Source organism: Melospiza melodia, chromosome 9 (assembly GCF_035770615.1).
Source record: "Melospiza melodia melodia isolate bMelMel2 chromosome 9, bMelMel2.pri, whole genome shotgun sequence".
NCBI classification, from domain to species: Eukaryota; Metazoa; Chordata; class Aves; order Passeriformes; family Passerellidae; genus Melospiza; species Melospiza melodia.
This window is the reverse complement of record NC_086202.1, coordinates 1,409,421-1,425,000: the sequence shown is the minus strand read 5'-3', so window position 1 is coordinate 1,425,000 and position 15,580 is coordinate 1,409,421. Positions and strand designations below refer to the sequence as shown.

The 15,580-nt window shown below is 46.5% G+C and overlaps 1 protein-coding gene across 1 annotated transcript in view; it reads left to right on the top strand.

Moving 5' to 3' along the window:
- The window catches only part of MGMT (O-6-methylguanine-DNA methyltransferase), a 134,736-nt gene extending 122,190 nt beyond the window's left edge, over window positions 1–12,546 (top strand). The window contains exons 5-6 of the mRNA XM_063162984.1: window positions 4,867–5,006; window positions 11,354–12,546. Coding sequence (XP_063019054.1) covers window positions 4,867–5,006; window positions 11,354–11,533 — 320 coding nt within the window. The 3' untranslated portion in view covers window positions 11,534–12,546. The remainder of the gene's footprint in view (window positions 1–4,866; window positions 5,007–11,353) is intronic.
- Window positions 12,547–15,580: the final 3,034 nt, after the last annotated feature.

The following is a 15,580-nucleotide window of genomic DNA, read 5'->3' as shown; positions in this document are numbered from 1 at the left end:
TCCCAAATCCAAGCCCAGCCTGGCCAGGGCTGACCTGGCTTCCCAAGCCTGAACATTCAGCTGAGATGGAGCTGCTGGTGCTGAGGGAGTCATGGTTTGAATAAAGCCTTGTTTGGGTTTGGGGTTGGAAGTTTGGGGTTGGAAGATTGAGGTTGGAAGTTTGGGGTTTGGAAGTTTGGGGTGTGGAAGTTTGGGGTTTGGAAGTTTGAGGTTGGAAGTTTGGGGTTTGGAAGTTTGGGGTTTGGAAGTTTGGGGTTGGAAATTTGGGTGTGGAAGTTTGGGGTTTGGAAGTTTGGGGTTGGAAATTTGGGTGTGGAAGTTTGGGGTTGGAAATTTGGGGTTGGAAGTTTGGGGTTTGGAAGTTTGGGGTTGGAAGTTTGAGGTTGGAAGTGGGAACCTGGGGAGTTCCAAGGGCCACTGCTGAGCTTCCAACTGCTCACTTCCACCAGCTCTAAAATTCCACCTGCTCCTGCAAGTTTAGTGAACTGCTCTCGAGGTATTGTGTGAAAAATGGGTCAGAATATCAGTTACTGCTGGAGTTAAACACCCCCTGACTTGCAGGGAGTTTAACTGCAGAAATACTGCTGGATGAGCTCCAGGGAGAGTTCCTTGCTTCTAAGGATAGAATTTGGCCCCACAACCCCCTCAGAAATCTGAAGGGAGCCGTGTGTAAAACTGTGTTAAAGCAGGGATCGGGAACAGCTCCCATTAATTGGGTTTTAATGCACTCAGTGTGAGCCAGCCTGGATGTTCAAGGTGTTAAAAGGAAGCATTTTGGTCCATTTTTCACTGAAGTGGTGCAGACAGACAGCAAGTTTCTACATTATAGTCATATTTCTGTTTCATTATATCACGTTTTGCAAGCATGCATGCACAGGCAATACCTAAAATCTTAATAAAAGTGCCTGGTATTTGAGATATTTGATGGAGTCACAGTCTGGTGTGGGCTGGAAAGGACTTCAAAGCCCACCCAGTGCCACCCCTGCCATTGCAGGGACATCTTCCACAGTCCCAGGCTGCTCCAAGCCCTGCCCTACCTTGCCTTGGGCACTGCCAGGGATGCAGGGGTATAAAAAGAGAAAAACATTTGAATTAAATTATTAAATTATATCTTCGCGTATCACTAGCTCAGTCTGTGGTAGGGTGACAGGTTTAACATGGCTTTAATAATAAGGAAATCTCAAAATTGCTAAAATTCTACTCTCTTGCTTGGGTTAATGGTTTACACCATTTGTTGTTTCTGCAGTGTGAGTGTGAACCTGCTCTTCCCATATCCAAGAGCCAGGTTGAGTTCTGTGGCTCAGGTGGGAACTGCTGCTGCAGTGGGAGCTGCTGTTTTCCAAACAGATTTGGGTATTTTTCAACTGTTGTGCTTGAATGTTTTGGGGTTTGTTTTTTTTTGTTTTTTTTGTTTTTTTTTTTTTGCTAATAGTAATAACAGTGAGAACCGATGAGTGAAAAAAAAAAACAACAAGAAAAGTTGTCTGTGCAGTACCCCAGGCAGGCTGTGAAAAAGCTGCCGAGGAGGAGCAAGTGTTTATAACTGTTCTTTGCATTTGCAAAACTCCGGGGGAAAAACAAACAAACAAAAAGAAAAGCAGGGGGAAAAAAATAACGACAAAAATAAACCAACGCGACAAACAAAAACTAACATTCCCAACAAACAAAAACTAACATTCCCAGCAATCAGGGTTGAGGGGAAGGAAAAACCAGTCTGTCTTTAATTCCTCCTAATCAAAGAGATTAAAAAGGGTGGAAAATCAGGCTGTGGGGTATAGAGGGGACAGGAAGGGGCTGGCACTGGTCCCTCTGCTCTTCTCTCATCCATCCTGAATCCTGAGGGACTGAGACCCCACCAACCCAAAAATCCTTGTTAGAGATTACATACAAACATATATGTATAGATAAATAATATAGAATAGATATTATTTAGTGGAAGGTGTACTTGCCCATGGCAAGGGGGTGGTATAAAATGATTTTTAAGGTCCCTTCCAGCCCAGACCATTCCATAATTCCATGATTATTAGTTAGAAGTTTATGATTTTACTACTTTGGACTAATTCCCACCTTCAGTTACACTGTTAAAAGTTATGATACAGCTGGTGTTCAAGTAAAATTGATTTTCTCTCCATTATCCCCATGGATTTCACATGTTTGTATGGAGGATTAAGGCCCAGTGGGCTGGTGGAAGGGACCTCTGAGCATCTGGGCATTAACAACAGGTTCAGGGTAATTTATCTGGAAATATCCTTCCCTGTGAGAGTGGGAAGGGGATGGGGCTGAGTTTTATCTTCCTTGTTCTTCACTGAGGTCCCAGTCCTTCTGTGTCCTCCTCACACAGGATCACCACTAATGTCAATTCTTCACTTCTTTTTCTTCTGCCAGGATTGGGATTAAATGTGCGAGAGGGTGTTTCTTGTTGGGACTTAGATGTTTATCAGTTCTTATCCATGTCGCCGTCTCACAGCCCCTGAGTTCTGCAGCACTTCAATAACAAACTAAAAATGGAGCCCTGTGTCTCTCTCTACAAGGCCTTTGAAGGATCAACTGTCCAATTAAGAAATTAAGAAATGACTCCTAAATTATTTTTAATTTAAACGTAATAACCAGCTGCCTGTGATCTGCAATGTGGACTTCTTTATCCAATTACACAAAACCACCCAAACCCATGGAGAAGAAGGTGAAGAAGAAGGACTGGCCTCCACCCTAAGACCTCCATCTTGCTTTATGTATATTTTTATATTCTGAATCCTTAAACTCCTAAAATGAGTGCAGGTTGTGCTCCCAGGCACTCACACATGCAGACAGTTCAATAACAGGATCTGGCCCTGCCTCTTGAAGCTGCTTACACTAATTAATGCCTTTGCTCCCCGCAGGATGAAATGGAGTTTTCAGATACATTTCCAAAACGATGTGCGTGATCGCTAAATATTTCACATTCTTCTGAACCCTCCACGAGTGTTTTGTGTGGAAGCAGAGGTTGCTCCCATGGAAAATGCTTGGTGGCCCTGGCAGGGGATATCTGATCTGTGTCCCTGTGCCAGCCTGTCCTCAGGAATTTGGGCATCCCTTGGGGCTCTGCAGCTGCCCCATCCTCCCCCAGCTGCTCCCTGTCCAGCTGCGCTCTGCTCCCTTTTCTCCCTGATTCCAACAGGTTCCCAAAAGTTTCGGGCCCACCCCACCCCAACCTGCCAAAACTGAGGGCGAAAAAGGGATTTTCTGGTCATTTAGAAGATGCCATGGGGCAGTGACTCCCCAAGACCCCTGAGCAGGGGGGTTAAAGCTAATCCTGGCGGATGAAACAGGTTAAGAAAATAATAAGGGCCAGTTTGATTTGGAATAAACCCTTCTGAAGGAATCACAGTAAACAAAACCTGTTTGCCTAAGGAAACCCTGGTAGCAATCAGCCAGTAACACAACTGCTTGTGCTAATGAACCCAAAGCTGTTAATGTGGTTTCTTCAGTTAAATTGATTCATGAATTTTGAAGAGAACATTATCTAATGAATTTTCTTTGAATAGAAAGCAATTAAAAGGACAAATCAGTCTGATTAACCCCAAAGTCACCCTACTGCCACAAATGGTGTACAGTTTGAAATTATATCATAAAAAACTAGAGCAGATTTGCTATCTCTTTGCCCTCTACTAATCCATGTAAATTAATGAACAACAAAGTTAATTTCTTTGATGACCCTTTTCTCGTATCACCTGGATTATGCTGATGTTTAATTTGCTTAATGTTATAATAAAGACTAAACAGATTTTTTCAATGAAGTGATTATCATTCCCTTCAGTTAAGAAGTGATTTTTATTATTTAACACACACATAACGCCGTATGGGTTTCCTTTAAGAACAAAATCACATTTCTTTACCTTCCCACAGAAGGTAATCAATGTCTTTTTTGACAACTAAAGAAAGAAAATGTTTTTAATCAGTTTCTTTCTTTGCCAGAGCAGGAGGTTGAGGCTCTCAGCTGGGGGAAGGGGTCTCTTCTCCCTTTTTTTCCCATTTTTCAGTCACCAGCTCACTCCTCTCTGTAAATTATCCAAGAGTGAGATCCTCAGAGCTTTTCCAAGTGCTTTGAAGGAGCCAGAGGTGTTCAGGCCAGCTCAGATCCAAACAGGACCATCCCTTTTCCTTCCTTGAAGCAACCCTGGGCTGGGTGACACCCTGAGATGCCAAAGAAAGCCTCTCCTAATGCATTTGCTTATTCATTATTCCAGCAATTGGAACACTTAAAGCAATTTGCTGCCGAATTAAAATTAAAATAATGGCCGATACATTATATATATATTTTTTTCCCCCCTGCATCATTAAGGATGTGCAGGACATTCAAGGTCACAGCCAGTCCTTACACTTGGCAGTGTGTGCAGTGCTGAGCAGTAGCTCGGGGGTCCCCACTATGAAATGCAGTCAGCCAGGATAATTCGGAGTTTGCTGGCTCTAGGGCGTCCCTGGCACGTCCCAGCTGAAGTTGGAAATTAGCTGGAGATGCCAGGCCTTTGTCAGAGAGGTACAGCCACTTATTCCTTCCCTTTTAATTTGACTCTATGCTAATTTATACTCCGCCAGTTTAATGGGAAAAGCCCAATTGTACCAGCTAACAGGATAATTGTACTCGAAGCAAATTAAAAATATAGGAAAATCAAAGCCTTAAATCCTTTTTTTTATAGTGATCAGCTACTCCAAGCACTCTCTGCAATAATCATGTATTTAAATGTAGTCATACAGGGCACAAAACAGGACGGTGCACGGGGCTGTTGCAGTTTAAATTACGAAATTGCCATTGGGGCTTTGTGTTGAGTTTTTTGACCGTTCCATCCTCATTTCTGCAGCCCAGCAGTGCTCTCTCCCTCTGCCTTGCAGATTCCTTCACCAGGCAGGTGCTGTGGACGCTGCTGAACGATGTCAAGTTTGGGGAGGCGGTTTCCTACAAGCAGCTGGCGGATCTTGCTGGCAACGGGCGGGCAGCGCGCGCCGTGGGGGGAGCCATGAGGAGCAACCCGGTGAGTGCAGGGCACAGCTGCTGGGCCAGGCTGGTTTGGAGGGCTCTGAGGGGTTAAATTCATCTGCTCTGGAAGCTGGGCTGCCGTGAGGAGTAAGGCTAGTAGGTGTTGTTTATCGGCAATAATGCACAGCGCAGGTGGGTGTGATTTTATGCCCTGCTGTTTATGGGGTTGGGTTGGGTTGGGAGGAGTAACACTTCTGTTACTCACCAGCCTCTGCACAGTTTGTTGTTCTCAAACGTCTTTGTGTATTCTTAGGTTGAGGAAGTCTTATCTTCCACATGGGCTTAAGTTGGCAGAGTATGAGTGCTTTTGCTTGTGTTAAAGCCGTCCACTCTGGCATAGATACAATTCTGGAAACAAGGCCAGGAGCACCCTGGAACAATGGAAGGTATCCCTGCCCATGGCAGGGTGGAATGGGATGAGTTTAAGGTCCCTTCCAACCCAAACCAGTCTGGGATTCTGGAGGTGAGTTGCCTGAATTTGAGCCAGCTGGAGGGAGCAGCACTCCTGGTTCAGCCTGTGGATTTGGGAAAAAAATGTTCTTACGCTAAATGATCTGTGTCTGTTTTCCCTTTTCTTTGTCTGGGTTTAGCTTTTCAGTGCGTTTATGCCCCTGAGTCCCTGGGTGGGTGTGTGCAGCTGCTGTGGTGCTCAGTGGGTGCTGTATGGGATGGGATCAGCCCCACCCTGGCTCAGAGGGTTTGGGGGCTCAGCTGGATGTGCCTGCACTGTTTGAGGAGCAGTTCAGTCCCTAAACCCACAGAGCCACAGAACCCCAGAACAATTCGGGTTGGAAGAGACCTCAGAGCTCATCTCATTCCACAATTCCCCACGGGCAGCACCCAGCCAGGGACACCCACACAGTTGCATGTGGGGTTAAGCTTTGAGCCCACGCTGTTTGCAGCATCCATCACCTGTCCCTGTGAAGCAGCTCCTATGAGCAGTGTTTTGTCAATAGCCCGCATTGTACTTGACAATACAAACTATTTTAATATGATGGAATGCTTTCCAATATAATCTGGTGTACATTAAGATAAGGCAATCCAATGCAAACCTGCAGGAAACAGTTCTCAAAGAATAACAATCCAGTGTTGTGCAAAAGGAGATGTAATTGCCATCGCCTAGAAATGTACCCAGCTTTGCCCTCAGGCTGCAGTGGAGCAGCAGCATCCAAAGTAGCAGTAACAGCAGGTTGTGGTGTGAAAATTCCTGCTTTTTCCCCTGTGAGGAAGGATGAAAATAGTTCTGAAAATATACAGCAAAGCTCCTGCAATTTTTTTAAATGGGGTCCTAGTTATTATTGCCATTTCCCAGCCCATACCGTGGCTGCAGTGGTTTCTGTCCCCAGCAGAAAATTTTTAAGCTATGGTTATAGATAATAATGTATAGCTGTAGGGAAAAAGAGCTGTATTAATATAATACCACCTCAATATTTCATCATAGAAAGCCGATGATTAAAAAAAGAAAAAAATCAGTGCTGTAATGAGAGTCCTGCCCATCGCAAACCACAATTTTGCCACTGCTCATCTCCTGGAGGTAATCTGAAATTCCATCCCTATTCCACATGCAAACACGCACACACACATCATCCTTTTGCACCTGAGTGTGAGCAACTGCTCAGTGCTCCTGATATTTCCCCCAGAAATGTCTCCTGGTCCTTCGCCTGTGAGCCATCGTGTGCAGGCTGGCTGTGTGCAGTACACAGGGATTTTATGCATGAGGTGAGAGATAAAGATAAAATGTGGCACTGCAAAAAAAAAACCCCTCACCTTTGTTATTTCTGCGTATAAAGCCATCAGCTCTTGCGAAAACAGATTTTCTGACCCAATTTGCAACTCCACCTTGCAGCCTCGTAGAAATCTGATTAAAGAAAATACTGAGAGGACCAGTGGGATAAAACATGAGAGGTCAGAAATTGCTCAAGAGCCACCCAGGTTCTGAACCCTCATTCAAACCCCACACTCATTCCTGGAAGTGCTCAAGGCTTGGATGGGGCTTGGAGCAACCTGGTGTGGTGCAGGATGGATTTGTGATAACCCTGATTGAGTGAGGGTGGCAGTACCAGGAAAAAGGGCCCTTTGAAACAACCCTGAGCTGGCATCACATTGTCCCTCAAACACTTGGGTGAAATCACAAACTCATCTTCCTCCACCGGACACCAGCACATTTCTCCCCGCTATGAATCAAAGCTTGGCCTTTAATTTGGGTAGAGTGCATTCCACAGGTTTCCCCTTGCAGCTGGGATGCTCCACGTAATTCCTGGGCTGAATTCCACCCTCAGCTTCACGAGAAGGTGGAAGAGGTGCCAGCAGCAGCAGCAGCAGCTGCCTCAGTTCCTGGCCAGGACAGGGTGAGGATGGCTCACCTTTCTCAGGAGAGGCTTCCCAGAGTTTGCTGTGGTTCGCACTGATTGCGAGGTCTGTGCTCCTCAAAGGGAACCCATAAAGTTCAATTAAAAATCTCATTAGACTGGTAGAGGAGGATCAAAAAGAAATCGCAGAAGCTCATGGGAAATGGAGAACGTTGGGATGATTAGTCCAAGGCCATCCTAAATGAGTGTTGTGTGCCTTAAATAAGACATCCTCAGAGGTCTGATCACAGCACCCAGAGCTGTCTGCACTGGGTTTGTGCCCTCTGCAGCTGTGCTGGTCCTTGGGCTCACCCCAGCCAGGGGCACAGCCTGATCCTGGTACCAGTCTGTCCTAAATCGAGGATATTGCACCAATCCATGCTGAATCATGGATGTAACATTGAGCTACAGCATGGATACTCAACCAAACTGTTTGGAACACTGAGGGAGCAGTTGTGTGTTGGTGAGAAAATTGTGGTGGGTGGATCTCAAACACCATGGACACATCAAAGAACCTGTGTGTTCAGCCATGGAACCAGGGGATGTCCTGGGCTGGAAGGGACCCACAGGGATCATCCAGTCCATCCCCTGTCCCTGCACAGACACCCCAGATCCCACCTGAGCATCCCTGGCAGTGATGTCCCAGTGCTCCTGGAGCTCTGGCAGCCTCGGGGCTGTGCCCATTCCCTGGGCAGTGCCAGCACCCTCTGGGGTTGAGCCTTTCCCTACTATTTCCATTCCCAAAACCTTTGCTTCCTTTGGTGGCCAGTGATAACCTGAGACCCACGCTGGGTCACACCATGGGATTTGTTTCTGCTGGGGAAGAGGTGGAGAAAAAGCAGGGGGTGGAACTGGGTGATCTTTAAGATCCCTGCCAGCCCAAGCCAGTCTGGGCTTCTGTGACATGAGCAAGCCACGGGTCTGTTTTTTGCTGAGTGTGTCTCAGTGTGATCCCTCAGCTGTTTCCATTTTGCCAGGCACATCAGCAGCTCTCCAGCCACACCATGGGACCTTCCCCTCCTCTCAAACTGAGCGCTGGGAACATGCAGAGCGCCGAAATTCCCTGAAAGCAGCTCAGAGCGATCCATCCTGTGGGCAGGGAGCTTTTCCCCCACCTTTTTTCCCTAAACAAACCCGTTCTGGAGGAGTTGGTTTATTCACAGATCGCCAGGAGCGCTAATGACCGGCCCAGCCTTGTTCTGCCACTCACCCAGATGGCTGTTGATAAAGATTTAGCATCGTGTTCCGAGTGTCAGGGCTGTCAGTAGTGCTGAACCATTTGACCAGAAGAAAAAACGCACAGGGAGCTATTGATTACAGCTTCTCAGTGTCACTTGTTCACCAGGATTTAGGTATTGATGAGGCTGCGAGTGAAAACAAGCTCTTTCCCTTGTGGGCCTCTACCCAGAAGAACAAAAGCGAAGTTGGAGAAAATATTCAGCTGGTGCCCGAATCAGAGGGACTCCGGCATCGATCCGAGGGCTCCTTCATATTATTTTTTTGTTGGAGACAAATCTCTGGGTTTGGAAGTTTTATAGCGTTTGAGGTAGGGGCTGTGCGTGTGATGGATTCGTGGGGGAGAGGAATTAGATTTCGCAGCATGAAGATTTCAGCGGTGCTATAATATTATGAGCTGCTTGGTTATTGATAAAAATTACATTAAATGTAGCTGAGGCATTAAAGCTCCAGACTAGGGTAGTTCTCCCTCTAAAATGTCCTTAGGGCCCTAATAAATTTTAGCAGGTTTAATTATTTTAGTAGGCTGAACGTTGTCACCACAATTAAGCCAAACTGAAGCAATATTCAATATTTTTAAATTACAGCGCTGGTATGGTCTTTGTACCACTCCTACATCCAGAGCTGTGCAGGGTGACAGATGGGTGCTTGTGTTGGGACAATCTCAGCGTGGAATTCTTTGTTTTGGCCATGGAAAAAGTGGCATTAATTTCGTACCCCCTCTGTGTGCTGGGTGGTCACAGCTCAGCCCCACTTCCCTGTGCTGTGAGCAGGTCCTGCTCCCACCCAGGGATCATCCAAGACCCCACATCTGAAAATAAAGTCCTTTTTTTTTGCTTTTTCTCCACCAAGATTTATAGCCTTGCCACCAAACTCTGCTGCTTTACTGTGTGTGTTTTTAAAGAATTGCAAATGAACCTCAGAGATGTTTTACAGTGTATTATTATGGCTTTGTCACTCAAGCCAAGCCTCCTGCAGTAACTGCGGGGAGTGTAAAGGCAGAGAAACCCCAAACCAGAAAAACACTTGCAAAAAAAAATCCCAATTTCTTTGAAGAAGTCATAAACCTGCAGTGGGATGGCTTGGCATGGAGCAAAGCTTTTATTGGTACTCACTGGAGCTGTCACAGATGGATTAATCACTTGTGGCATTGCCACATCCAAATAAAGCAGATATTGGAAGCAGTTTTTTATTTAAACACTGATCAACAATTAGCACCTGTGTGTATTCTCATTTAATGTGGGCTGAGATTAAGATTTTATATTTCAGACATTGAAATTAGTTAAGTAAACTGAAAGAACACCCTCAAAAAAATCCCTCTCAATTTCTGGCCTGTTCAGCTACTTTGGGGTTTGTGTATCCCAGGCTCAAATACACCACAGTGCTTGAACTGTGTGATTAAATGGGATTAAAATGAGTGAGGGTAAAGTGTGCAATTTGTCTGCGTGTCTACACAGAAATAAATTACAATTTTTGACTGGAGATCCCCAAATTTGTGAGAGCTGCCCTTGTGGGTGAGTGATGCTGTCCCAGCCCCACCGTTTGCAGTGCCATTACTATGCAGTTACCAAAACACACCCGTGATTAGAGATGATGGATGGCAGTTTTTATGGTGTGTACTTCAGCTATGATAATCACCTGTAATAAAAAATTAAAAAAAAAAAAAAACCAAAAAAAAAAAAAAAAACCAAAAAAAAAATGTTTATGTTCTCCTCTGCATTATCAGTCCATTATGTAACTTCTGGCATTGATTTTGCAGAATCTGTGTCGTGTGGTTATAAATGATAGGGAGTAGAAGGCAGAGAGGGGAAAAAAAAAAAAGAGTTCTTAAAATTGGTTAGGTCGGAATCAAACTTCTCCTTTTGGAGGTTTTAAAAATTCACAGCCCACTTTGGATTGACTGGCTGCTAAATAATAAATAGTGCCTTGGTCTTCCAGAGAATTTCTCCAGGGTGCACATGGAGGTGCTGCAGCCCAGAGAGGATCTGCTGGGGAGCTCAGGCACTGGGATCTCTTCTCAATAATCTGGTTTTTCCCAGAAATCTTCTAGTCCTGGGATGATCTTGGTATTCCAGAGTGGGTTGAGTGGGAATGGACCTTAAAATTCATCCCATCCCACCCCTGCCATGGCAGGGACACCTCCCACTGTCCCAGGGTGCCCCAGTGTCCAGCCTGGCCTTGGGCACTGCCAGGGATCCAGGGGCAGCCACGGCTGCTCTGGGCACCTGTGCCAGCCCAGCACCCTGCCAGGGAGCAATTCCATCCCAGTGTCCAATTTAAAGAGTTCTCCATGTGCATTTTGGGTCTGTGAGGCTTCGTTCCCCACCCTGGGCACGGAGGGCTCAGCAGGACCTGGTGCTGCAGGGAACATTTTATATATGGGATTTAATACCTCAAGTTTATCCTTTTAAAGACTTCACATCATTTTTTATGTATTAAAATTCCTGTCCATGGCTGTTTTTTTCCTGAGAACTGGGGTGGCCTCCAGGGGTGCTGAAGGACTCTGTTTGTGCTCTGATGTGGGAGCTCCACGTCCCTGCCAGCCCAGTGCCACACAGCTGCTGGCTTTTGCAGTGCTGGATTTCCACTCTCATGGAATCCCAGCACCATTCAGGCTGGAGAACACCAAGCCCATGGAGCCCAGCCTGTGGCAGATCCCCATAACCATCCCCACAATCACTGAGGGACGCGTCCCGTTTCTCCTGGCTCCCCTCGGCCTCACCCTTCGCTCCTCGCGGGTTTCTGGGGTGTTCTGCAGATCCCCATCATCATCCCGTGCCACAGGGTGATCCGCAGCAGCGGGGACAGCGGCAGCTACGGCGGGGGCCAGCTGATGAAGGAGTGGCTGCTGCGCCACGAGAGGCTGCACAAGGAGAAGCTGGCACAGGGAGGGGGCCGCTCCCCAGCCCCGGCACACGGCCACGGCTCCTCGGCCTGAAACGAGCCCCCTCTCTCTCACAGCACCCAGCAGAATTCAGGAAAATGGTAAATATTTGAGTGACACATAAATATAATGCAACATCCAAAGTGAAATGTGTGGTGGCACCGCTATATTAAAAAAGCGGGATGCGTCCTGGGGGAGGCAGCTCGGCTGCCCTTTCTTGTTTTTACATTTTACAGCAGAATGACTACAGCGATCCGGGCCTGTTGTGCATGGATTTTTGTTCCCGTCTCCAGCCCTGTTTTGTTCTATTTTTAATGTCCATTAAAGCAGGGATAAGGGAGTGGGAGGGACGTGGCCAATGTGAGGTGGAGGCTTCCCCCTGAGGAGGTGTCTGGCTCACGGCGAGTGGCCCAGCCTGGCACGGGGGCCCTGCCCGGCTCCCCCTCCCCACTTTGGGGCATAAAATGGTGTTTTTTACCTGAGCAGGAGTTACAGGAGCACAGTGAGATCCATGCAGAAGCAGGCAGCTGTTGAATTCCTTGCTCCTGCATTTTCATTTTGGACTGGAAGATGGGAATGTTTTTTTTTTGCGTAGAGCAGGCAAACACATTCTGCTGACAAATTGTGTATTTTGGATAAGCAGCTTGATTAGCCAAATTTGGCAAAATACTGAAAAGCTCATCATAGTTGCTTCCTTATCAGCAGTACATTCCTTTATCATTCGAGTTTTCCTTCAGATTTCCATGTGTCTCTGTTTTCCAAAGCTTTATTTCCCGTAGCCTCTCCGTTGGAAGGATTCAAGAGACATTAAAGTTAAATTTTGAGGTGGTTTTAGCAGGGTTCTCTGCGAGTACGAGCCACAAGAAGCTGAAATTTCCAGTATGGGAATCGTAAATTGTAAGATGGAAATACTGATTTTTTTATGTGTTTTATCATATTTTCATGGATGTCTCTTTAGAAAGGCCATTGCTGCCCCCCAAAAATTATTGTGTGGCAGTGCTTTAGTTAATCCAGGATTATTGATACCTTGGAATTACTTCAATAAAAAAACTGCTTTGCATGTGGAAGTGTCTTTGGGTCTGTTTATAAATAAAACACAGGGTGTGATATATGGGGAAAATAAACTATACCCCACTGCACAATATAAAGCTGTATTTTTATCAAGGGTTTCTCGTGGCGATATAAAGCACAGAAGCAAAGCTCAAGTGGTTTGTACGTGTCACCAGAACCCCGAGATAAAAATACGGCCTTATAATATGTACAGTTTGGGTGTATTTTATTATTTCGTTATATCCCTAATGCATGCTGCCACCGAAAGCAGGCAGCAGCAAATGTCAACTTTAACCTTTCCCACATTTGCATCCCTCAATGGGTTTTTATTTTCAGGTGTTTGGGCTTTTTCAGGGATGTGACTTTGTTTTTGTGGGGATGGGGATGGGGAGTGCTGGGATTGGGGCAGGCGATGCCTTTCCCAGGGAAACAACCAATTTTGGGAGAGAAATCCTGTTCTGGGTCGGGTATTCAGGGTGGGCAGGGACAGGCACGGGGGGACAGAACAGGGCTGGACGGGGCAGGGACAGGACAGGGACAAGAAGGGACAGACAGAAAAATGGACAGGATCAGTCAGAGATGCACAGGACAGGTGGAGGTGGATGGGGTGGGCAGGGACAGTCAGGGATGGACAGGGGACAGGGACGGGGACAGGGAAAGGGAAAGGGAAAGGAGGGGATCGATAAGGCAGAGATGGGCAGGAACAGGCACGGCGGGACAGGACAGGGACAAGAAGGGATGGACAGGGAAAGGGACTTGGACAGGGTCAGTCAGGGATGGAGAGGGACAGGGAGGGATGGACAGGGGGACAAGGACAGGGACAGTCAGGAACAAGGATAAGGACAGGGACAGGAAGAGACAGTCAGGGACAGGGCTAAGGACAGGGACAGGGAGGGATGGACAGAGGGACAAGGACAGGGACAGTCAGGAACAAGTATAAGGACAGGGACAGGAAGAGACAGTCAGGGACAGGGAGGGATGGATAGGGGGACAAGGACAGGGACAGGGACAGACAGGGACATGGCTAAAGGCACAGACAGGGATAGGGAGGGCACAGGGACATTCAGAGACGTGGACATGGACAGGAACGGGGATAGGGAGAGGGACAGAGACGGGGACAGGGACAGGGGGACAGGGAGGGATGGACAGGGGGACAGGGAGGGATGGACAGGGGGACAGGGACAGGGACAGGGGGACGGGGAGGGATGAACAGGGGGACAGGGACAGGGACAGGGGGACGGGGAGGGATGGACAGGGGGACAGGGACAGGGGGACGGGGAGGGATGGACAGGGGGACAGGGACAGGGACATTCCGGGCCAGGCGGTGCAGTTCGGGCGCTGCCCGACAGAGGGCGCGCGGCGCAGGGCTGGGGGCGCAGCGGGGCCGGGTCCCCCCAGGCTCGGGGGGTCTGGGGGGGCTTTGAACAGGAATAACCCTGAGCACCCCAAAATGCATCTGCCTATAGTGAAATACATGTGTTTGTGTGGGTACGGATACATAGACATGCATACGTGTATACATACATTCATATATACATACGTACATACATATATACATATATATATATAAAAGGCAAATTATAGAGATAGATAAATTGCGTGTGTATATATATATATATATATATATATTGTATATAAGCAAAGTAGTAATAAACTACAATAATGCAACACCAAGGAGGTGCTGGGGTTTGGGGTTGGGTTGGATTTGGGTCACTCTGCCCCCCCACAGATGCCCAGGGTGCCAGTCCCATGTGTGAGGTTGACGACGGTGTCTGGAGCTGATGAAACACCCCACACCCTCTGTATGTGACAAGCCAGCCCCTGCCCCCTGGCAGGCACCAGCGCTGTGCTTTTCCCCTGGGAATTGGCTTTCCCTGCCCTGCCAGTGCCCCCAGCCAGCCTGGCACATCCTGGCCTGCAGCATCCCAGACCAGCACGCTGCTCCAGCCCTTCCCAGGGCCAGGGATAATGAAAGAGTCAAAAATAATATTTGTTTTGGCAGAATTACACTGCGAATGAAATAGATGCCCTTGACCAGGGAAGAAACTGAATTTTGCAGCAGGTTCTTATTTTTTTTTTCCCCTTACAAACAAGCTCTGCAGCCAGTCCAAGGCAAGTGGGAATATTTTTGAAGGACTCTCTTGTATTTCCTGCATCGGATTTGCAGCAGAGCTGCAGCCACACTGGTTGTACTGTTCAATGAAAAATGCAGATTCCAGCCCATGTATCAATCCCAAATGGAAAAGGGCCCCAGGCCTCGGGATTGTTACAGATCACTTCCATGCACGCCGGGTTTGCGGCGCAATGAGCTCAGACTGGAGGCATCTCGAACAGAAAAACGATTCATTGGCGTGGTGGGGACCTTCCTCGAGATGTGCCCAAATTTCCTGGCCTTTGGAATTAGAGGAATTAGTCATCTGATTGGGGTGAGCAAGAGCTGGCCCTTCAGAGTTTCTATTTCGTTTTTTTAAGCAGTTCTCAAGCATTGGGAACTTTTTTTAAAAGTGATAATTGATATTTTCTTTATCAGTGGAATTGCTGTTGTTAGTAGGACACTTTCCAAATCATGTTAAGTTAGAAATGAGTGGTGATTTTAAACTATTGTTTCTTTTAACATTTATTACTATAATTATTTTTATTATTATCATTATTACTTATTATGGTCTTTAAGATCCCTTTCACCCCAATGCCACTATGATTATTTTTTCTGAAAAAATCACAGATTGCCACTTTTAATCATTTTTCCTCCTACTTTAAATTTATATCATCTGTGCAGGGCAGCAGGGACATTCCTCTTTTTTTTATATTTTTTTCTCTTTTTTACCCTTTTTTAAACTTTTTTTCCTCTTTACTCTTTTTTTTTTCCTCTTTTTCTTTTTCCTCTTTTTTTCTCTTCCCTGTTTTCTTTTTTTTCTCTTTTTTTTTCTCTTTTTTTCTTCTTTTTTCTTTTTTCCTTTTTTCTTTTCTCTTTTTTCTTTTCTCTTTTTCCTTTTTTCTTTTTTCCTTTTTCTTTTTTCTTCTTTTCTTCTTTCTCTTTTCCTTTTTTCTCTC